Source organism: Chrysemys picta, chromosome 7, assembly GCF_011386835.1.
Source record: "Chrysemys picta bellii isolate R12L10 chromosome 7, ASM1138683v2, whole genome shotgun sequence".
In the NCBI taxonomy this organism is placed as follows: Eukaryota; Metazoa; Chordata; order Testudines; family Emydidae; genus Chrysemys; species Chrysemys picta.
Genome location: NC_088797.1, coordinates 96,113,527 through 96,136,545, shown reverse-complemented (window position 1 = coordinate 96,136,545; position 23,019 = coordinate 96,113,527). Strand labels below are relative to the sequence as shown.

The 23,019-nt window shown below is 48.3% G+C and overlaps 1 protein-coding gene and 1 long non-coding RNA gene across 11 annotated transcripts in view; one reads left to right on the top strand and one right to left on the bottom strand.

The window, feature by feature from the left end:
• Window positions 1–23,019, bottom strand: part of LOC103306265 (uncharacterized) — a 65,598-nt gene that overhangs the window by 21,710 nt on the left and 20,869 nt on the right. For 5 of the 9 annotated variants that reach the window (XR_010589271.1, XR_010589269.1, XR_010589265.1 and 2 more), the window contains 3 exons: window positions 21,049–21,853; window positions 19,566–19,803; window positions 13,470–14,423 (listed from right to left, as the gene is read on the bottom strand). This is a non-coding gene — a long non-coding RNA (uncharacterized LOC103306265). Of the gene's footprint in view, window positions 1–12,190; window positions 14,424–19,565; window positions 19,804–21,048; window positions 21,854–23,019 lie in introns of those variants that run through there. The other 4 variants (XR_010589268.1, XR_010589266.1, XR_010589267.1 and 1 more) reach the window with 4 other exon arrangements.
• On the top strand, window positions 847–7,029 carry PPP1R3C (protein phosphatase 1 regulatory subunit 3C). 2 transcript variants are annotated; one of them, XM_065552068.1, is made up of 2 exons: window positions 847–974; window positions 4,366–7,029. In XM_065552068.1, exons 1-2 carry the CDS (start codon window positions 922–924, stop codon window positions 5,312–5,314), a joined length of 1,002 nt encoding a protein of 333 aa, XP_065408140.1. In that variant the 5' UTR covers window positions 847–921; the 3' UTR covers window positions 5,315–7,029. The 2 variants fall into 2 exon arrangements, with proteins under 2 accessions (XP_065408140.1, XP_005292590.1); XM_005292533.4 differs by lacking the exon at window positions 847–974 and adding an exon at window positions 1,988–2,314.

Sequence of the window (23,019 nt, the reverse complement as noted above, 5' to 3'; positions counted from 1 at the left end):
TTTTGCTCCATTTTCCCCCTTTTCCTAGCATAAAGAAAGGAAACTTCTGACTCCTATGTAATAAATGTAACTCAAGCACCTTTATAGGTCCTATAGCACAGAGACAGAACATAGAACTGTGTGTGAAAATAAAAACTAATTAAATTAAATGTGCAGAAGTACTTTTTCTAACTGGCAAAGAGATGTAGAGAGTCTTACATTGTGTATAGAATCATAGAATATCAGGGTTGGAAGGGACCTCAAGAGGTCATATAGTCCAACCCCCTGCTCAAAGGGGATATATATGTTCAGCTACAAATAGATTTGTCCCCTGCAACAAATCATGGGCGAGAGCTAGTGCAAAAGTTTATTTTTTACAGTTTAGGCTGGGTATTATTTTTGTTCTAAGTATGTAAGATCATTTCAACAGTGACTGAAAAAAAATAGCCATGATTAAACAATATCTATTTCATTTTGAAAACCCATATTACAAATGCAGCATGCTTCCCTTCCCTACTGCTTGGAAACACAGGTCATTTGAAAAATCCATTTTAACCCCCTGACTTGAAAGCCTTTCAGTTTGAAAATCCATTCCACTGAGGCTGTAACCCTGCTGCTGTCTCCTTTCTTTGCTCCCCGAATTACAATGAGATGCTGCTAAACCACAGTTTAGACTTAGAAAGTTGGCAAACAGGCTTCTCCAAGTTTGTTAGCCCCCAGCTATTCACAATAAGGCTCCCCTTAAGCAGAGAAACTGCAGGTGTCTGACTGTCACTAATCAAGGAGTGCTCTGCTCAGCTTCTGCACTGAAGCAATCAGTTGAACCTTTCTTCTCACAGCTAAATAAAAAGATTTAAGTGTGAACTGAAAGTGGAGCGGGAGAAGGGGCAAAGAACTTTAATAAGTTATTTCAACTATAACAGTTCAGGAAACAGAGATTTAATGAAGTTCTTCATTCAGCAAGGGGCACAAAGGGAAAAAGAAAAAGAAGAGAGGTACATTTTAGTCCTATAATTATGTGGCCATTTCAGTAATGATTCAGGTTTATATTTTAATGTAGCCTCAATGAACAAACATCAAAATGGGAATCTCTCAGCGCTGTGCCAAAACAAGAGACAAGGGATATTTGTAACCAAAAATATCATTAAGTGCTTCTTATGTAAAAAAATTGTCAATTTGTCACTATATTTTATAATTACCCCCCCCCCCCAAACCTATTCTATTACAATGGAATGAATGAATAGACTTGATATTTGCCTGGTTTGTTGCTTGGAGAGCAGCTGTTTTCTCCTCTCTGTAAGTTAAATATATTTTAGAAACCAAAGAAAAGTAAACCTAATTGTGAAGCTGGTTTTTACATGTTGGGAGAAAACAGCTGCTGGGATAAAAGAGATAAATACAGTGACCTAGATTTTCTGACACACCTTCTCCCTCTAGTGATACAAAGGCCCCGATCCTGCACTCATGTCTGAGGTCAATGAGACAGCTCATGCGAATATAATTATTTGTGTCCAATTCTGCAAGGCATTCATGTGGGTAGACCCCTCCACTGATTTTAATGGGGCTCTGTGCATGTCTGCCTATTCAGATGCCATTGCAGGACTAGGGCTTTGCTTACCTGATCCTCCATTCCCCCCCGGGCAAAGTTAGAATACTTGTTGAAGTCTTGTAAAGTCAGCAATAGTTATAAATTATTCTATTATACTCTGGACTATACTGTTTTATATAACTGATCAAAATATCTTGTTTCCAAATGGTTGACTTTAGTCATTTTTTTCCTGCCAAGATGAAACTAAATTTAAAATATATTTTTCTCATTAAAATTATTAGAATGGAAAGTTACTTTCTTTCTGCAGTTTCCAGCGCTAGTGCTGATTTGAAGGTGACAGATCATGGACGCAGAAACATCACCTTATCATGACTGATACCTTAAACATATATTAGTCTCTATCACTAAAACCAGCTGATCCTGAACTCATAGTTTCGTGCTTTATTTCTCCTGCGTTAGAAGGCAGTCTCTAGCCAACATGTCTATCGAGTTTACAAATGCAGTAACATGAGCATGTAACTGCCCTGATTGCTTGGCAGGAGCTAGCTGCTAAGGGATTGGCTACTCAAAGGCTTTCACGTGAAAAGGGCTGTGTGTAGGAGCAGGCAGCAGACTACGTTCTGTGGTAGTCTGCAAAGAGCAGCTACTGCAGAGGGGGGTTGCTAAGAAAGGGAGGAGATTGTGCAAAGGTTTAATCAAGCTAGAAGCACTTAATTAACCTTCACCGCTTCTTCTCCATGCTCGTCTCTTCTGGCTTAGTTTGCTCTATTTAATGAATTGTACCAGGTAAGCCTTCTGTAAGAGTTAACATTGCTGATAGGGACTCATGCTCGTGCTAAAAAGTGCATTGCAGGAGTTTCTGTGGAGCATGGCACGCCCCTCTTACAAACGCAGAAGCATTATATGGGTGTTTGCTAGTGTACTAGTGCAGATTAACATAGTATTTAAATTGACTTTTGAGTCTATGAACTACTTAAACTAGTGCATGCATCTGTGTGTGACATCAGCCATTTTCTACGAATTTAGAATTTTGCTTTTTGGGAGGGACCTGAGATATTAAGATTTATATCATGATCCTTGTCAAGTTTTGCATTACTTAAAATGTTAATATGCATCTGTTATGCTAACATTTAATGTCTCCAGAATGGTCTTAACTTCTGACTTTCTGGGGATTTTGTCAGTTTCCTAGTTCTCATGCCTGTTTGTTAATGCCCTGTGTATGTGCTCAAAAATTCAAAGAAGCACAAGGAGTTTCTCTCAAAATAGCCATAAGTGAAAGTTGTTTTTGAAACTTCAATATGTGTGTGTGTTGTTTTTGGTTCTGTTTATATAGCTGAATTTATGTTGCTTTGGCTTCAGGGGCTAATAGGGCCCTTTTTTTTTTTTTAATTTCCCTGCCCCTCCCTCCGCACTTGCCTTAACAGGCAGAATTAAGAGACTCAGAGTCTGCAGAAATAGTCCCCCCCCCGTCCCCCCCCCCATATTTTGGTACTGTTCTGCAATACCAGTGAGAGCACTTAGAAGTAGAAAGCTTTCTTAAAGTGAGAAAGCAAATATTTGCTTCCTATGACTCAACAGAATTTTATCTTCATTCAAACTACACCAGTCTTCAAAGATGTATTACATTTGAAGCCCTAATCCACAAATATATAATATACACAAATGTTTGAACTAGCCATGTCTCTCTTTATACTTTAATTATGAATCTTTCATCAGTAGAAAGGTGATTTATTTAAAAAAAATTGGAATAGAAGCTATGTAGCTTTTATGCAGACCTGTAGTAGACTTACAAATGGATTTAGAGATGCTTTTAGGAAAGTATACCTTTTATTAAGGGCTAGTATACTAGATTACTACAATGAAATGAGATGGGGTGAAGCATGCTCTTGTTGCATAAATTAAACAGACAAAATCATGATATGGTATGCCTCTAACACCTGCAGCTGGGTGAATTACTCTTGGAGAACAATTTTATCTAGTATTTTGACCATTCTTGTCAAACACTGAACATATCAATCTATCAATTTTTACCTATTTGGCACTATGTGAAGATGAGTCCATACAGTGTTATCTCTGCTCCCTGATGGGGGGAACTTGCAGGAATTTATGGGGCTTGGCTTGGAGCCTGTATGAATGAAATAAGATGCATGCAGTGTAGTTGTAGCTGTGTCAGTTCCAGGATATTAGAGACATAGATGGATGAGGTAATATCTTTTATTGAACCAATTTCTGTTGGTGAGAGAGAAGCTTTCAAGTCTGGAAAATCTGTTCTACTTTGCATTTTTGCTGTGACATTGGGAGTTCCCTTTTCAGACCTGGAACTCAGTGTGGTTCAAAAGCTTCATTCTCACCAACAGAAGCTGGCCCAATAAAAGAGAGTACCTCGCCCACCTTGTCTCTGAAATGAGATGAGCACTTCCACTAGGGATAGCTAATACATATGCTAGTTTTTGAAAATCTTCACCCATATTCCCATGTGAACATTTGCAAGATGAGATCTTTCCTAAATGAACATTTTGTGTGAATAAAAACCTCTTTGCACAGATTTTGTTCATGGAAAAGCAAACAGCTGGGTGAGAATGTGGCTAAATCAAAACAATTCAGAATTTACAAATATGGTTGAATGAATAACTTTTCATGCTATTCCTCAGCTTCTGTAATTGGAAGTCATAATCGTAATTTAGGTTGCATTATTTGAGAGTATGCAAAGAGCAAGCCATGAATAATTAAGATGGTGAATGAAATAAAGTGTGCACAGCTTTTCAAAAGACTCTTCCAGTATATATTTGATGGAGCAGACAACCTTATAACTTACCATCTTCCCAATCACATTTCAGAATGATACAGATCTTGGACCCAAGACCTTTGCCCAGCTCCATGATGCCCGTTGATGTGGCCATGAGAATTTGCTTAGCCCATTCGCCACCTCTGAAGAGAATTCTCAGCCCTCTTGATGACTATCAAAGAAGAAACTTTGTTAACAGATTCAAGCCTCTCAGACCATGTCTCAATGTGAAACGTGAATCTGACTGTCGAAACAATGACTGGAACCGCTCCCCAAGCCGAGCCAAGAAGCGAGTCGTGTTTGCAGATTCAAAGGGGCTATCTCTGACTGCAATCCATGTCTTCTCTGAAATCCAGGAGCATCCGGTGTGGGATCTTCAGTATGACTTGTTAGACCTTGAAGACATAACTGCTGGTTTAAAACTACATGAAGAGAAAAATTTGATTCTGGGTTTCCCTCAGCCTTCAGCTGATTACTTAGATTTTCGGAATCACTTGCAGAAGAACTTTGTCTGTCTCGAGAATTGCACCCTCCAAGAAAGGGCTGTGGCAGGGACTGTGAAAGTGAAAAACGTGAGCTATGAGAAGAAGGTTCAGGTTCGAATTACCTTTGATACGTGGAAAACCTACACTGATGTTGACTGTGTGTATATGAACAATGTGTATGGCGACTCTGACAGTGACACCTTCTCATTTGCTATTGAGCTGCCTCCAGCCATTCCCACTCAAGAGAAGACTGAGTTCTGCATTTCTTACCAAAGTGGTGAGCACATCTTCTGGGACAATAACGAGGGTCAGAACTACAAGATTGTCCATGCAGAATGGAAACCTGATGGCGTCCAAGCACCAGCATCTACTAAGAGAGACTGCACAGTTCATAAGATTCCAAGGAAGACACATGAAACAGAGTGTGAGCAGCTTGGCAGTCCGAGGCTGTCAAATGGCTTCTTTCCTGAGTGGCAAAGCTGGGATAGGATTGAAAATTCATCCCCATATTGGTGAATGAACTACTAGCCCATGAGCATTCCTGCTTTCAGTAACTAAACAGTGTTAGTCTTCAGCCTCTGCTTCATGTACAGTACACCAAAACCTGCTAGAAAGGTTGAGACTTGTTGAGTTAAGCAATTGACCATCTGAGAACTTCTAAACTTAACCACATCTTACCCTTAGAGAAAAAGGGGTCTATTTCAAAATGGAAAAACAAGCCCCTCAGTCAGTTACCTACTGTAGAAATAGCATGTCTGTGTTAAGTATATGTGACTTTCTTTGCTATTCACTAGCCTTAATCATGGGGTAAGAAACACTTGTGAGGAAGTACAATGTGTGGTGGAGTTTTGGGAAGCTGTAATAATTGTGTGGGGGGATGTTATGTGAACAGAGCCACAATTCATTTTTTTGCATGGCAGAGTATGTAGTAGAGAGGAGATATTGCTGCCAAGACAGAGGTTTGTCTTAACCCTCTACATCCTCGTGGAAACAAAATGCAAGGTTATGATTCTGTGGTATGAATAAGGAGTATCTTTTTGGGTGGATAACAGAAAAGTCAGAGAAGGGGAAGAGGTAAGATGCACTGTATATTTTAGGAAAGCGCAAAAACTTTTGGAAGCTGGTCTTCCAAAAATCACATGGGGCAATTTTTAAGGGGTAAAAATGAATTAAGCAATAAAGAAAGTGCAATTAGCTTAAACTGCAGCCTTTTTGTTCTAACTACTTCATATATGAAAATAAGTGACAGAGTAATGGTAGATGGTAGGAGTGAACTCTGTAAATATGCTTATGTATATTTAATCTTGTGGGTGGTGCCTATCTTGTACCATACGCTCAAAGTTCTGCCTTCACTTATACCCATGCAATCCCACTGACTTCACAGGCAGAATTTGGCTCTATGTACATTTAAGAATTCATGTGCCTTTTAAAAATCCCCTAGATGCCAAAAATCATATCTGGAAAAAATCATTTACAAGACAGACCATGTAACTTATAAAATGTCCTAATTTATAGGCGAGTTAAATGTGTTTGGTTCATCTGCTGATCTGATCTTTCTTATGAATGTTTGTCTTGTCTCTTATGGTATTTTGTTCCCTATTGTAGTCAGTAACACTTGAGTCAGAAATAGTTTTCCAAAGCAGTAAAGTAAACTTAGGCAACTGAGGTCCTTCATATTGAAGATGGTGAGGTAACTGCACTTTTTGAAAGCTAATCTGTTGAAAAGAGCAGGCTTGCCATTCGTTTTCTCTAGAAAGAATACTTTTCATAGTTAAATATCTTGCACATAAATAGGAGCAGTTTTCTATGCTGCTTCTCATACCTCAGTCATTTTCTGTGAAGTCAAAATGTTTGTGGTGTGGTGTGGTTTGTTTTTACATATTTCAGCAAACCCAGTGTATTTTTGCACTTTGTGCTTCGTATTCTGAGCTATCAAAGTGTAAAGATAATCTTTTTCCTGTGAGAATGAAGTGGGAGATATTAAGAATGTATGGGATGCAGCAACTCTAAATATGTACAATACACACACCTGTGTTCACTTGTCTGCTATACTGAGCTGATGACATGAAAATGCAAGTCACATTACTCACTCAGATACTGAGGATTGGAGCATTTTTGTAAGGTGAAATTAGTCTCTTCCGCTACCACCCAAATATTTTTTTACTGTAACTATCACTGTACTATGTAAACTGGTCCATTTTAAGAATAAATCATATTTTTTTTGTTTTTGATTTCCCCCCCCTTAATCCCTCAGGAAAACAAGCACTTTCCTTCACCATCCATTGTCCTGACAATTAACTCTCAATTGCCCTCAATCACAAAGCAGAAGACCTGGATCAGTGTTATGGTCTGGAAGGAAGCACCGCTAGAGTTGGTCAAAAACTAACATTTATCCTATTGAAAACTTCAATTTTCAACCTGAATTTAAATGAAAAAGATAATTCTGAATTAAAGGTCTGGAAGAATTTCAGTAATATGTTGTTTTGACACAAACAATTAGACATTACCAAATTGAAACATGCGACTGGGGTGTTTTGAACCAACTCGGAACATGAGTTTGACAGACTGTCTGCCTGAGCTGTTGGCATGTTTCTAAGAGTGGTAGTTCAAGTGCCTTATACCTCCATTCTCTTTCGTGGGCCGGGCTTCTACAATGGACTACATTTCCTATGATACACTATATTAGTGGCACTGATACAGTTCAGGCAAAGGGGGAAGACAATGATCCATCTAGTCTAGCCAGGGTGTCTGATCTGTAGGGGAGAATAGGGACATGAGGCATCTGAACTCTCTCGCCCATACAGCAGATCAGGTGGGCCTAGATTAATGTCAAATCGAACCAAAAAGGAACATTTGGACTTCGTTTGTCAAAACAATGTTTTTATTGGGATGAGCTGAAATTAAAATTGATTTTGCTAATTACTTCCTGTTGGAAGATCAAGCTTTCCCAGGGAAAAATTTCAATTTTGCAGAAGCCCCTCCTTCCCTCAAGCTATCTTCCTGGAAAGGTCCTGACAGCTCTGAGCACAGCAAAAGCAACTCTTAACACTGCAGAATAGCAAGGTTGCTTCACTAGCATTTCTTGGCAGGGGCCAGTAGTGGGAATTGAACCAAGTCCATCTGCAGCTGGAAGGATAAGCCTCTATAGTAGGGGTCTCAAACTCCTGGCGTGCGGGCCATCTGTGGCCCGAACACCTCCCCAATGTGGCCCGCAGGGCTCCTGCAATTTTGGGGCTGGGTCTCTCCCTTGGCCCTGCATGCTGTTGCTGAGCGGTTTCCTATGCACTTGCTCTATGTGACTGCCGGCCCTGGCGTGGGGTGGGGCTATGCCTCTGTGCACTGCCCCCACCCCGAGCACCCCTGTGGCCAATGGGAAGCTGTGGGGGGCGGTGCCTGGGGGCAACAGCGTGCAGAGGCCCCCTGGCCTGCCCCAGGTAAGTGCTGCACCCCCTGACCTCCTCCCACAGCCTGCCTCCCCCTCCCCCACATACTCCCTCCTGTCCCCAAACTCCCTCCCAGAGCCTACACCCAGCACCCAAACTCCCTCCCAGAGCCTGGACCCTAGGCCCCCTCCCAGAGCCCAACCTCTCACCCCTTCTGCACCCAAACTCCCTCCCAGAGCCTGCACCCCAATCCCATCCCCCAGACCTCCCGCACCCAAACTCCTGCCCAGAGCCTTAGGCCTGTGGGGGGTGGAGTTTGGGGGGTGGGTTCTGGGCAGCATGACTGACATTGGCCTGTTGGGAGGATTTGAGTTTGACCCCTGCTCTATAGCCTGACTTAGTGACACAATACTTTAGCAGGCTCCCCTCCCCTAGCTGGGGCCTGATGAATAGCAGAGGAAAACAAAGCACCATAGAATGGGTTACACTGCATAGGAGAACTCTCTCACTCCTCAAAACAATTTGGCACTAATTTCCCTCCAAGTGGTGTAAGAAACTAGGGTTATGAGACAGTTACAGCGAGGTGATTTGAGAGCCTTCCCCACCCCTTCCATGGCCTAAGTTGTGCATCAACTCTTTACTTCTCTCCAGCAAGATACACAGAGTAGGGGCTAGAGTAGAAGTGCTGCTTTGCGTCTGAGGCAGGGAGACATTCCTTTCTCTAGATCTAGCCTTTGGCGAGGATTTCTAAAGGGATAGCTGGCACATCCTCACCCTGGCAGGGGGAGAGAGTGTTTGCTTGCATTCCTACTGCAGAGCCGGAAGTTGCTTTAAAAAAAAACAGGAGCGATCATTTTTTAAACAATGTAAACCTACTCTCTGCACCACCAGGCTTTAAGTTGGCTCCCCTGGAAGGCTATCTTGCAAGGTTTGAATCTCCACCGTGCAAGACAACAAATGAAGTGGGTTCTTGTAGGGGCCGTCATGCCATTCTCAAACTCCATAGGCCCCTGCCATAAAGACCAGCAACGTGTGTGTTTGTTTGTTTTCTCTCTCTCTCTTTTCTTTTTCCCTGAACTCCATGGGCTCTATTTCAAATCAATCCCCTTTACACAGCAAAAAAGTATCGGTCTGGTCCACCTTCCTCCCTTTCCCTGCTCTATGCCAGAGCTGAGGCTGGATGCTGTGTTTGTTTTTGATTTTGGCCTAAGAGCTCACTGGGATGTACCTATGACAAAATATGCAGCACAGTGGATTAAGACCATAGACAAGGCAGCCTGCCAAACAGAATCCACAGCGGGATGGGCTCCTTGGCCTGCTGAAGCCAGCCTAGCCCACAGTTTCATTTAAAGCAACCTTCCAAGGTGGTCCTGAAAGTTGATCAGCCCATTCCCCCCAAACCGTGATAATTAAACAAAATGTTATTCATCAAAAAATGCTGTGCATGTGTGGCACTTCACACCTTCCAGCTGAGTGCCCAACGTGCTGAACTAGAGTTATTCCCATTGTCTCTCTCTGGCCCAATCATTCAATTTATTTATCCACAGTGCAACATCTTCAATAGGTTTCAGAGTAGCAGCCGTGTTAGTCTGTATCCGCAAAAAGAACAGGAGTACTTGTGGCACCTTAGAGACTAACAAATTTATTAGAGCATAAGCTTTCGTGGACTACAGCCCAGATATGCATCCGAAGAAGTGGGCTGTAGTCCATGAAAGCTTATGCTCTAATAAATTTGTTAGTCTCTAAGGTGCCACAAGTACTCCTGTTCTTCTTTTATCTTCAATAGGAGAGACTGAGGGAGCCCCACATCAGAATATCACAGAGACCAGTGACTAAAGCACTCTCCTGAGATGTGGGAGAGCCCAGTTCCAATTCTTTCTCCCCTGTGCCAGGCAGCGGGGAATTGGCTAGGACTCCCACATCTTAGGTGAGTACTTTAACTACTGGGCCAAGAGTTATAAGGTGGATACTCAGGATTGGTCCTCTTGGGCAAGTTAGTCCGCCACATAGCTGTGTTCCCCTAGTTTGTGAATCACTCTTGGGTTTAGGTGGGAACTGTTTACTTTGAAAAACATAGGCAGTGAGGGAGTTTAGGTACCTACTACGTTCAGCAGGAATCTTGTGGCTTGTGAATGTGGTTGCAAGCACCTCACCATACATCTACACTGCAAAAATTCCCCACACCAGCAAGTCTCAGAGCCTAGGTCAACTGCCTTGGGCTTGAGCTACAGGGCTAGAAATAGCAATGTAGATGTTCCCACTTGGGCTGGAACCTGGGCTCTGAGACCCACCCACCCATGGAAAAAAGTTGGTGGGTGCTCAGCACCCACCAGCAGCTCCCCGTGGTCCCACCCCCCTGCTCCAGATCGCCTCCACCTCCTCCACGATCGCGCTGCTGCATCCTGCTTCTCCCCACTTCCTCCCAGCGCTTGCGCCACGAAACAGATGATTCATGGGGCAGTGAGGAAGGGGAGGAGGGGGAACGTGGCATGCTGGGGAAGAGGCAGGGCTGGGGCGGGGATTTGTGGAAGGGATCCAATAGGGGCAGAGAGGGGGCGGAGCTACGGTGGGGACTTTGGGGATGGGTTTGGAATGGGGGCAGGGATGGGGTGGAGTCGGGGTGGGGGCAGGGGGCACCGGAGAAAGTTGGCACCTATGCACCCACCTCACTCAGGCTCTGGCTCAAGCAGGAATGTCTGTACTGTTATTTTTAGGCCTGTAGTGTGAGCCCCACGAGCTCAAGTCAGTTGACCTCGGCTCTGAGACTCACTGCTGGGTTGTTTCGGTGTTCATTTTTTTTTGGTTTTTTTTTTGGTTTTTGTTTTTTTTTGTAGGGTAGACGTACCCTAAGTAGATTTGTGGATTCCACTCCATGTGTCTGTCAGCTGAGCATGCGATATATCTCAGGTGAAAGACATGCCCCCAGGTGATTGGTTTTCATAGCGAAAATAGTCTCTCAGTCTGTCCCCCAATTTCAAAAGTAAAAATATAGCTCAACACTTTTGCTCTTTTGCTGCGTTCAGACTTGAGACTATTGGCCATCTTATTTCAAAGTAACTCTCATAAAACTAGCACAAAAAGTATTGAGACCACTTATACCATAACAGAGATCCCACAATGTTCCTTAGTACATCAGTCTCTTAACTGTTTGTCAGTCATTGGCGCTCATGACTGATGAATATGTTTATTTGAGCTACCTCATTGCCTGAGTTTATCCGGGGGTTGTCATTTTATTCTAAAGGAGACCCTTTGCTGATTAGTTTTAACATCAGCTACAGAGTGCAATTACATTTTTATAAATTCTATTCTATGATGTAGGGCTACACACCATATGCGGAAGAGAGTGGCTGATTTGGATCAGGAACGTTGTGTTACAAACAGAGGTCTCTTTGACCTTCCTCCTAGCAACAAAGCTGTTCCTTTGCCCATGTTTTTATTTATTTAAAATTTCCATTGAAAACCCCAGCAACATCACATTGCAAAACAGTATATGCCATAATTATACAACACAAAGGCATAGTCATAGGCGCCAACTCCATGGGTTTTCCGGGGCTGGAGCACCCATGGGGAAAAATGCTCTGCACCCACTGGCAACCAAGCTCTCCTTGTCCCCACCCCCTCCTCACCTCCTCCTCCCTCAGGTGCGCTGCGTCCCCGTTCCTCTGCCTATCTCCCAGTGCTTAGGACTTTCCAGGAGGGAGGGGGGAGGAGCAGGAACGTGGCGCGCTCAGGGGAGGAGGTGGAGCAGGGGCAGGGACTTGGGGAAAGGGGGTGGAATGGGGGCAGGGACTTTGGGGAAGGGGTGGAATGGGGGCGGGGGTGGGGTCGAGCACCCATCAGAAACAGTGGAAGTTGAAGCCTATGGTCATAGTCAGCACAGCGTGAAAAAAAATAGCTAAGAGCACATGCTGGTGCAGTTTAAGAATCTGAGACCTAGAGCTGGAGAATAGACTGATGCTCAGATTAAGGAATCATGTTGTTCAGATGATATTCAGACCCCCAAATAGAATCATAGAATCAGAGGACTGGAAGAGACCTTGAGAAGTCATCTAGTCCAGTCCCCTGCACTCATGGCAGGACTAAGTATTATCTAGACCGTCCCTGACAGGTGTTTGTATAACTTGCTCTTAAAAATCTCCAATGATGGATATTCCACAACCTCCCTAGGCAATTTATTCCAGTGCTTAACCACCCTGACAGGTAAGCAGTTTTTCATAATGTTCAACTTATACTTGCTGCAATTTAAGTTCATTGCTTCTTGTCCTATCCTCTGAGGGTAAGGAGAACAATTTTTCTCCCTCTTCCTTGTAACTACCTTTTATGTACTTGAAAACCATTATCATGTCTCCTCTCAGTCTTCTCTTCTCCAGACTAAACAAACCCAATGTTTTCAATCTTCCCTCATAGATTTTCTATGTTTTCCAGTCCTTTAATATTTTTGTTGCTCTGCTCTGGACTTGCTCCAGTTTGTCCACATCTTTCCTGAAATGTGGCACCCAGAACTGGATACGATACTCCAGTTGAGACCTAATCAGCGTGGAGTAAAGCAGAAGAATTACTTTTCTTGTCTTGCTTACAACACTCCTGCTAATACAGCCCAGAATGATGTTTGCTTTTTTTGCAAGTGTTACACTGTTGACTCATTTTTAGCTTGTGATCCATTATGATCCCCGGATCCCATTCTGCAGTGCTCCTTCCTAGACAGTCATTTCCCATTTTGTATGTGTGCAACTGATTGTTCCTTCCTAAATGTAGTACTTTGCATTTGTATATCCCCACTTGATATGCCCTTCCAGCGTGACTGTGAACTATTCATAACTTACTCTCTGGCAACAGTTTTCCAAACAGTTAATGCACCCATCTTATAGTAGCTCTATCTGGACATATTACTACAAAGATTAATATCCTCTGAATACAGTCATCCTTCTTCTGATCTCCAAGTAGGCAGGGGCTAATGGGGAAGAAGATCTCCTAGGTTAGCAGCCCTCCTCTGAACTGTTTGTGAAAAAAGGTGATCCTCTGGCACCAAGAAGTCCTTCCCCTAGTTTCCTCCCAGCAGTGGAGAGGGAAAGAAGGGGATCCCACTCCACTCTTTGCTCAAGGATCCCCTGTGGGAAAACAAGTGTCTATCTATATAGAGTGCACCAGTTACCCCAGTACATGCCAAACAAAGACCCCTGGCTCTTATCCATTGCTCCAAGTAGGGAGGGGATGAAGATGGCAGTGTGCCCCCTACATTTCCCCATGCCTAGGCTTTCTCCCTTCTATCAGGCTCCTCCTTCTCTTACCTGGAATAGTCTTCTAAACAGGATGGGAGAATATGTTGCTGGGCCTCATCACGTTCAGCTCCCCCAGTCTTCTGTCTTCAGGAAAGCTGGCAATGCAACAACGAAACCCAGTACAGAGGAATGATCTCCTAGGAGAGAGGAGGCAGAGATGGGATGGGAAGGAGGAGTTGCTGGCCAAGAGAAGACAAGCTTACATGGGAAGAGGGAGTGTGATGAGGGCACTCACGGACGATTAAGAGAAAAACTTGGTGAGGGGACAGTGAGGATTCCAGGCACAGGGTTTACTCACTGGAGTAACAGCTGCTGGAGGCCCCATACCAGCTTCAAGCAGGAGGCTAGAGCTTGAGTCTTTCTTCTATACTGACTGCCAGCAGCCCAGTAAGGAGGGAGCTTCAAATATAGTTTGAATGGAAGGGATGTTTTCTATTGGCTGAACTGCTGACTGACAGCCACTCTATCCAGTACAATGCTGGTCTCATTTATAAAAAGGGGATCTTACAAGCCATTTCCCCCCAGCAGCCAGGATGTGATTGACACCCCAGTCACCTTGGACCAGTCTGCCCTTTTTTATACATTGGCTCAAACAAAGGAGTAATTCCTAGGCACCATGGAAGAACTCAGCACAGGAGTAAGAGTCTGATAGCTTTGCATTCTGTGCCTCCAGAGAGTACCCAGGAGCACCTGCTGCTGTGACTGATGGAAGATGGGCTTGGGGTGGGCCTGAGACCAGCTTTACTGAGGGTGGATAGGAGCTTAATCTTTCTGTGGGGGAAGCTCATCAAATCATGGTCTTGCCTGGCTTCTTGCCATCACCTCCTCCTGTGTCAACCAATGGGACTGGAGTGCAATTGTTTGCAGGTGCTAAGTGCCGGCAAGCTGATCAAAGGAACAGTCCAATGGCACACCAAGCAGCTCTTCTCAACCACAGTATCTTCTGTCAAACCTCCTGGACATCTAGCAAAGTGCCAAAGAACTTGACTGCATCTCTGAACACATAATTACATACAACAGATGCTATAATCTGTTTGGACCCCCTCCTGCCTCAGCAGCAGCAGTAGTTCATTAAAGTCATGGTCCTAAGCATGGAAGGGAAGAGAAGAATAGGGACTGGCTGGCATTTGTCAAATGATTGTTCTACACAACATATGGTGACTAGGTTTCTAGGATGACTGCACAGCCATTTGGCCCATTAAAGAACAGTCAGCATACCCCTTACTTTCTACTAATGAGCTTGGAGCAGGTCAGGAGCATAAAGGGATTACTTAGGGTATTTCCCAGGCCAATCCTGAATGCAGAATAGACTGTTCCATGGAATAATCCCTTTTTGCTGGAAATACTGCAGCTGCTGGTTGTTCCTAAAGACCCACAGTACTTATCCCTGCTAAGAGACAGTAAAGTGGGCCACTACAGTCTGTGTTCTAGGATGAAGTCTCTGCTGCATGAATTCATTTATTTGTCTGGTCTACAGTTGGTTGATGACTGAAGGAACTGACTGAGGCTGAAGTTGGTTTTAGCTAAAAAGTCTAGAAAAAATAACATTTTGGTAATCACAGCGGAATATAATATCAGTGGTTGCCTTTATCTAGGCTAAGCATTCGTCTTCTTTTAGAAAAACCGTTGTAGCCTCAAGTAGATGTTTATATAAATCCTCAAGTAGCTGTTTATATAAATAACATACTTCTCTCTCCATTTTATTCTCAAAAAAGCCCTTGCCAATACTCTTGCCCTAAGTAAAGGGCTACTCCTTAAACCTAAAACCTCATGCAAAAAACACAACCACAAAAACCAAACTCTCTCACACACACTCTGGAAAGGCACAAACCCAAATCCTTTCTGTTTAGAGCAAAAGTGTCAACTCGACCAACAAAACGCAGCAGTGAAAATAGACTGACTCACTGTGCACTGGCAAAAATGGAAGTGCTCTTTTTTTGTAAAGAGGAAACATTCAGAGGAATAGCCAGAGGCAATGTCTGCACTATCTACAAGTCACCATATCTGGTTGCAGATCATTATAGATGAGGCTTCTGTTTTTGTAATTAGCTCCCTTTGGCAGCCCATCAGAAGTCAAATCTATTAACTTTCAGGGCATGATTCCAGACATGTTCATTCTATTGATTGTTTTCCTGTTGTTGTTTCTGTTTTTAGTTTTTATTCTGCAAATGGCGTGTCTGATTTGTAATTCTGTACCCAGCTATCATGGTACTAGGTTAGAAAAAAGTAAATAAACAGAGCAGAGTCAAGTATGCCACCGGAAACATCTCTGTGCTAGGTCTAACCCTTCTCTTCTTCCAGAGACGGGGAGCCAGCCTTTCTCCCTGTGTTCTTCAGCAGATTCCCTCCTCCAATTCACAGAGGACTGCTCCCACCAATCAATTTCTGGGGGCAACTTGAAATAAAAGAAGACCTGATATTCTCATGGCATTTCCACCATTCCACTCCTGTTCCCAGGCAGGAATAACATGACAATAGCCTCTCTCTCATGGTATTTCTGCACTTGTGACTCTGGTATGGCTGGATGCAGGAAGTAACCAAAAATTCTCAGAATATTTCAGATAATCAAACACAGGCTTGAAGTAAGTTCAGGTCTGGCAATGATCCAACGACTGAGTTGGGATATATGGGCTAGTCTTAGTCTATCTGCTTCTAGGAGCGACTGGTCTGAGTAAAAAAAAAAAAAAAAAAAAAATCCTTCCAACAGCATCAGACTCGCATCCCATCCAGCTAAATTGGTTAAAATGCTGTGAAAGTTGTTTTGGGTTTCCCCTTGCACTAAAGTCACAATTTGCAGGAGAGAGTCCACTCCAATTCAATGCTTACATCCTAGTCAATCCCAGGAGGCTGGCGTAAGGTGTAAGTTGGCACTGAACTTGTTTTATAACTTCACAGTTGTGAAATGCATCTCTCTGATGGACTCATAATGGCAAGCTTTGACTTTTTCAGCTAGCTGGCAGTGGTGACTTTGCCACATGTTATATTAACGCAAGAAAAGTAATTTCTGTTGGCTAGAATCACATTTCTTCATTACACTAATTGCAACTGGAAAATGTTCTCTGCCTATGCAGCTGTGGGTGTGTGTGTGTGTGTGGTGGGGGGAGGGGCTCCTATCTTTGCCTAAATTCTCTAATTACCACCAGGGCCGGCTCCAGGCACCAGCCGACCAAGCACGTGCTTGGGGCAGCACCTTGGGCCGGGGCAGCGTTAAGGTTTTTATTAAATTTATTTATTGGGCGGGGGCTGGCGCGGTGCGGTGCTTGGGGGCGGGGGCTGGCACTCGGAGGAGGGGCGGGGGCTGGCGCGGCGCGGCGCTGGGGGGGCGGGGGCTGGTGCTCAGAGGAGGGGCGGGGGCTGGTGCAGCGCGGCGCTGGGGGGGGCGGGGGCTGGCGCTCGGAGGAGGGGTGGGGGTTGGCGCGGCACTGCGGGGGCGGGGGCTGGCGCTCGGAGGAGGGGCGGGGGCTGGCGTGGCGCTGGGGGGGCTGGCGCTCGAAGGAGGCGCGAGGGTTGGCGCGGCGCTGGGGGGGCTGGCGCTCGGAGGAGGGGCGGGGGTTGGCGCGGCGCTGGGGGGGCGGGGGCTGGCGCTCGGAGGAGGGGCGGGGGTTGGCACGGCGCGGCGCTGGGGGGGCTGGCGCTCAAAGGAGGGGCGGAGGTTGGCGCGGCGTGACGTTGGGGGGCGGGGGCTGGCGCTCGGAGGAGGGGCGGGGGCTGGTGCGGCGCTGGGGGGGGCGGGGGCTGGTGCTCAGAGGAGGGGCGGGGGTTGGCGCGGCGCTGGGGTGGGCGGGGGCTGGCGCTCGGAGGAGGGGCGGGGGCTGGCGCGGCGCTGGGGGGGCTGGCGCTCGAAGGAGGGGCAGGGGTTGGCGCGGTGCGGCGCTGGGGGGGCTGGCGCTCAAAGGAGGGGCGGAGGTTGGCGCGGCGTGGCGTTGGGGGGGCGGGGGGCTGGCGCTCGGAGGAGGGGCGGGGGCTGGCGCGGCGCGGCGCTGGGGGGGCGGGGGCTGGTGCTCAGAGGTGGGGCGGGGGCTGGTGTGGCACGGCGTTGGGGGGGCGGGGGCTGGTGCTCGGAGGAGGGGTGGGGGCTGGTGCGGCGCGGCATTGGGGGGGGCGGGGGCTGGTGCGGCACGGCGTTGGGGGGGGCGGGGGCTGGCGCTCGGAGGAGGGGCGGGGGCTGGCGCAGTGCTGGGGGGGCTGGCGCTCGAAGGAGGGGCGGGGGTTGGCGCGGCGTGGCGCTGGGGGGGGCTGGCGCTCGGAGGAGGGGCAGGGGTTGGTGCGGTGCGGCGTTGGGGGTGCGGGGGCTGGCGCTCGGAGGAGGGGTGGGGGCTGGCGCGGCGCTGGGGGGGCGGGGGCTGGCGCTCAGAGGAGGGGCGGGGGCTGGTGCGGCATGGCGTTGGGGGGGCGGGGGCTGACGCTCGGAGGAGGGGCGGGGGCTGGCGCGGCGTTGGGGGGGCGGGGGCTGGCGCTCAGAGGAGGGGTGGGGGCTGGTGCGGCATGGCGTTGGGGGGGCGGGGGCTGGCGCTCGGAGGAGGGGCGGGGGTTGCGCGGCGCTGGGGGGGCTGGCGCTCGAAGGAGGGGCAGGGGTTGGTGCGGCGCGGCGCTGGGGGGGGCGGGGGCTGGCGCTCGGAGGAGGGGCGGGGGTTGGCACGGCGCGGCGCTGGGGGGACGGGGGCTGGCGCTCAGAGGAGGGGCGGGGGCTGGCGCAGTGCTGCGGGGGCTGGCGCTCGAAGGAGGGGCGGGGGTTGGCGTGGCGTGGCGCTGGGGGGGGCTGGCGCGGCGCTGGGGGGGCTGGCGCTCAAAGGAGGGGCGGGGGGTTGGCGCGGCGTGACGCTGGGGGGGCTGGCGCTCGGAGGAGGGGCAGGGGTTGGTGCGGTGTGGCGTTGGGGGGGCGGGGGCTGGCGCTCGGAGGAGGGGTGGGGGCTGGCGCGGCGCTGGGGGGAGGGGGCTGGCGCTCAGAGAGGGGCGGGGGCTGGTGCGGCATGGCGTTGGGGGGGCGGGGGCTGGCGCTCGGAGGAGGGGCGGGGGCTGGCGCGGTGTTGGGGGGGCGGGGGCTGGCGCTCAGAGGAGGGGCGGGGGCTGGTGCGGCATGGCGTTGGGGGGGCGGGGGCTGGCGCTCGGAGGAGGGGCGGGGGTTGGCGCGGCGCTGGGGGGGCTGGCGCTCGAAGGAGGGGCAGGGGTTGGCGCGGCGCTGGGGGGGCTGGCGCAGCGCTGGGGGGGCTGGCGCTCGAAGGAGGGGCGGGAGTTGGTGCGGCGCTGGGGTTGCTGGCGCTCGGAGGAGGGGCGGGGGTTGGCGTGGCTCTGCGGGGGTGGGGGCTGGCGCTCGGAGGAGGGGCGGGGGTTGGCGCGGCACGGCGCTGGGGGGGACGGGGGCTGGCACTTGGAGGAGAGGCGGGTGTTGGCGCGGTGCGGTGCTGCGGGGGCTGGCACTCGGAGGAGGGGCGGGGGCTGGTGCGGCGCGGCGCTGGGGGCGGGGGCTGGCGCTCGGAGGAGGGGCGGGTGTTGGCGCGGTGCTCGGAGGGGGCGTGGCTTCAGGCGGCGTGGCGTTCTGGGGAGTGGGGATTAACGCAGCGTGGTGCTGGGGGGGCGGGGATTTCGGTGGCACGGGGGGGTACGGCGGTGCGGGGGTGGGCGGCACTCTTCTTTTTTGCGTGGGGCGGCAAAAAAGTTAGAGACGGCCCTGATTACCACCTATTTTTCTTGGGCTGAAGGATCTTTTGGGGAGGTAGAAATTTACCCTAGAACAACTACAATTCACAGACATATCCCAATGTCTTTGTTAGCCTCTTGCAGAAGGGATGGAATGCTAGTGTCACTAAAAGGAACAACCAAGGAAAGTCACATATAGGTTAACTAACCAAAGTTATATAACAAGAGTATATGACAAGAAATACTAAATCCTTAATAAACAAAAGAACCTTAATTCTCCCATAAACAGTCCAAATTGCCTTGCATTAGCCCTCCTGCTCCAGCAGTGACTTGCTAGCTCTCTCTCTGTCCCTCTTTGAGTATTTTCAAAGCTCTGAATGTATCTCCTGCTCTCCCAATGTATACATGTGCTTTAATGATCACAGGTGTTTACATTTAGGATTATAGAAAGGAAAGTATATTTGTTACCTTCTTTTTTGAGTGATGTTCCCTATATGTATTCCATATGTAGTTACACATGTGTACCATGGACCCAAGTCCAGAAATTCTTCAAAGCAATGTCCATTGACCTGCACATGCGCAGTAGCTCTCCTCATGCTCCCAACCGAAGGTATAAGAGCCAGTGTAGGTCAACCCTTCTCTAGTTTTTTCCTACTGTGACATGGCCTGAGTCAGAATTGTGTCCTCCTTCTCTTTGGTGTACAACCTATAAATAAAACATTTGTAAACAGATGTATTCTTAGATTAGTAGTTTAAAAGTTTATAATACAATATAGTTTTTCTTTCTGCCCAGTTGGGAACCCCTCCCCAGCTCTGGGGCTATGCCCAGAGTCCCAGGATTCAAGAACTGCATCTCCTGCCCTCAATCCTTCTCCATCTGTGATGAAAATCAATGTTGCCTGTACTGTCTGGATGAGGCACTGTGATGGGTCACCTGCCCCACATGGGGCTCTAAGGGGTTAATAGACCCCTAGGGAGGCTGCGCAGGAGGCAGCCAATCAGAGAAGGGCTGAAGGGAGCAGCCAAGCAGGACCAAGCAGACCCATATAAAAAGGGAGTTGCAGGGCAGAGGATGGCAGTTCTCTGCTGGGAACCCAGGGAGGAAGGACTGTGTCTCTGGAGGACTGAGAGAACTGCCAGCAGCTGGACAGAGCAGTGCTGTTAGCAGGGAGCAGGGGAATGTGAGACAGCTCCTGGCTGGCTGCTGGGGTTTGCAGGCTGAGACCTGAGGCAAGGGGAAAGAGGATGCTGGGGTCACGAGGAAGTGGCCGGACAATTCGCTGCAGTAGCCACTAAGGGTAGTGGCTGAACAGTGGACTGCAGGTCCCCCAGAATGGGGGAGCAGAGCATGTGGCATGGCCTAAGGGCTGTCTTGCTGAAGAGGATACCACAGTCCTTGGAGAGATGTGGGTCCTACAGCAGGAGTGACAGCGGCGATGCACCACCCGAAGAGGGCACACTACCATGCAAAGCTACTTTCCATGACAGCCGGTAGGAGGTGCCAGAGTGGTGAGTGAACCCTGTTACAGGCACATATCTCTGCAAAGTGCAGTATCTGTTGCTCCTTGCCACCCAGAACTCGAGAAGCCTGGGAGCTTCTCCTACAGAAGTCCCTGATGGAAAAGGCTATAAGGCCCATCTCCGATATGGGCCAGGGAGACCGCCCCATATGTTGGCCTCAACTGCCTAGCAGTGCCCCTCCAAGCATGTGCCTTGGAGTGAAGCACTCAACATTTAGGCCCAAGGATTCTTCTTCCAGTGCTCCCCATGAGCACAAGGACATATCCCCATTGAGGACAGTCCATAAGAAACGCACTTCCTCCCTGAGTCAGTCCAGGTCGGGTAAGATGTCGCAAGCAGAACCTGAGGAAGCAACTCTGATGAATTTCCCCAATTGGAGGGCAAGATGCATAAAAAGAAAGAACTGCCAGTTCTGTCGGTCACCTCATACCAAAATAAGGATAGATGCTCCGCACTTCTGTCTATGAGTGCTGGTCTGGACCGATTGTTGGTACCTCCTCATCCATCTAAAGACAGTTCTGTCACTGCAGATGCACTAGATTCATCAAACTTAACTGCAGGAACCACTCAGACAGACAACAGGGTATACTGAGATTTACATAACACTGAAGGATATATTCTTCCCTTATCCGCATTCTCCGCTTCTTTCTGGCCTGGTCCTCCTGAGGGAGCTCCTTTCTCAGAGGAGCTGGCCACAGCGGTAATTCTGCAGAGGCAGCTGAGCCTTGATAAACAGTCAAGGGGTTAGGCTTGCCATTCCACTGGGTACGACACCCCCAGGGACCGCTGGTACTGATTTCCTTGGGGTCCCCCACCACCAATCGATTCTCCTTTCTGGTCTTATTGTGGTCCTTGGGATCCTTATGGCAGGTGTCAAGGCCCTTCTCAAGAGTCACACTCCTCTCCCTCTCGCCAGCTGGGTCTGTTGATGTACAAGGTGGAAGAGGTGGAATTAGATCTGCAGGTACTGACAGTTCAGATGGATGCCTCTTCATCATCCCCAGATGAAGCAGGCACTCCTCCTTCGCGTTCTACTATGGACGATCATTGCCAGTACCAGGAGCTGTTACAAAGAGTGGCCAGTGTCCTATAGATCTCATCAGAGGTCCAGGATCCTCAACACTGGCTCCTAGACATCTTGCAGCTGCAAGGACCGAGTAAGGTGGCTCTACCCATCAATGAGGCCATACTAGAACCAGCCAGAGTGGTATGGCGTACTCCAGCATCCTTTGACCCTACACCCAAAAAAAAAAAAAAAAAAGAGAGATGGTATTTTATTCCTGCTAATGGGGCTGACTTCATATTCTCCCATCCTGTCCCCAACTCAGTCATGGTACAAGCAGTTGCTGGATAGGCTAGGTTATGCTATCAAAGGGCCACCCTGGCAGATAAAGGCTGTAAGAGACTGGATGGAGAGGAAGGTCTTCTCCTCTGCAGGCCTGCAATTTTGTGTCCCGAACTACCAAGCGTTGTTAGTGAAATATGATTTTAATGCCTATGCGAGGCTTGTAGACTTCACAGACAAGCTTCCCACAGAGGACAGGGCCCAATGTCAGTCTCTTTTAGATGAGGGGAAGCTAGTGGCAAAGGTAGCCCTCCAGGCTGCAGTGGATGCAGCAGAAATGGCTTCCAGAAGTTTGGCCACTGGTCTGGTTGTGAAGAGGAATGCCTGGCTACAATTGTCAGGATTTCCTGGGGAGGGCCAAAACAGCATCCAGGACCTCCTTTTTGATAAGTCAAATCTGCTTAATGAAAAAAACAGATGAGTCCCTGCACTCACTTGAGACTGATTCTGCATTCCCTGGGGATTTATATCCTATCCCCTAGGAGGGGACACCAGAAGCAACCCTACAGACTGATGCTACCCCCTCCTCATGCACCTTATTACCAGTGCATAGCTGAGCAGACCCGCAAACGCCAGAAGATTCAGAGACCTCAATTCTAGGCCTGCTATTGCCACAGGCTCTACTCACTCTCAGCCACCAACCAAGAACTACTTTTGACATATTGGTCGAGACCCGTGTACCACCACTGATGCCAACCATCTTGTCTTCTGTTATCTGTGGGGGTTGTCTTACACTCTTCACCTACAACTGGAACAAGATCACTATGGACAGTTGGGTTCTGGAGATTGTCCACCAGGGATATTCCGTAGTGTTTCTTGCCTTCCCACTTCACAAACCCCCTTCCAGGTCCCACTTCGGGGACCACTCTCACAAGGCAATTCTTCAACAGGAAGCAGAATCCCTCGTACACTGCAGGGCAATAGAGAACCTCCCATCTCATTACTGTGGGAGAGGGTTCTACTCCCCATATTTCCTAATTCCCCAAAAAGATGAAGGGTGGAGACCCATCTTGGACCTTCGGTAAGTTACATCTTTATTCGAAAGCTAAAGTTCTG

Excerpts from the sequence above, each read along its gene's own strand:
- PPP1R3C (XM_065552068.1), top strand. The coding sequence starts at position 922 with ATGAAGTTCTTCATTCAGCAAGGGGCACAAAGGGAAAAAGAAAAAGAA. Across the intron at positions 975-4,365 it reads GAAAAAGAAAAAGAAGAGAG|AATGATACAGATCTTGGACC; the intron begins GTACATTTTAGT and ends ATCACATTTCAG.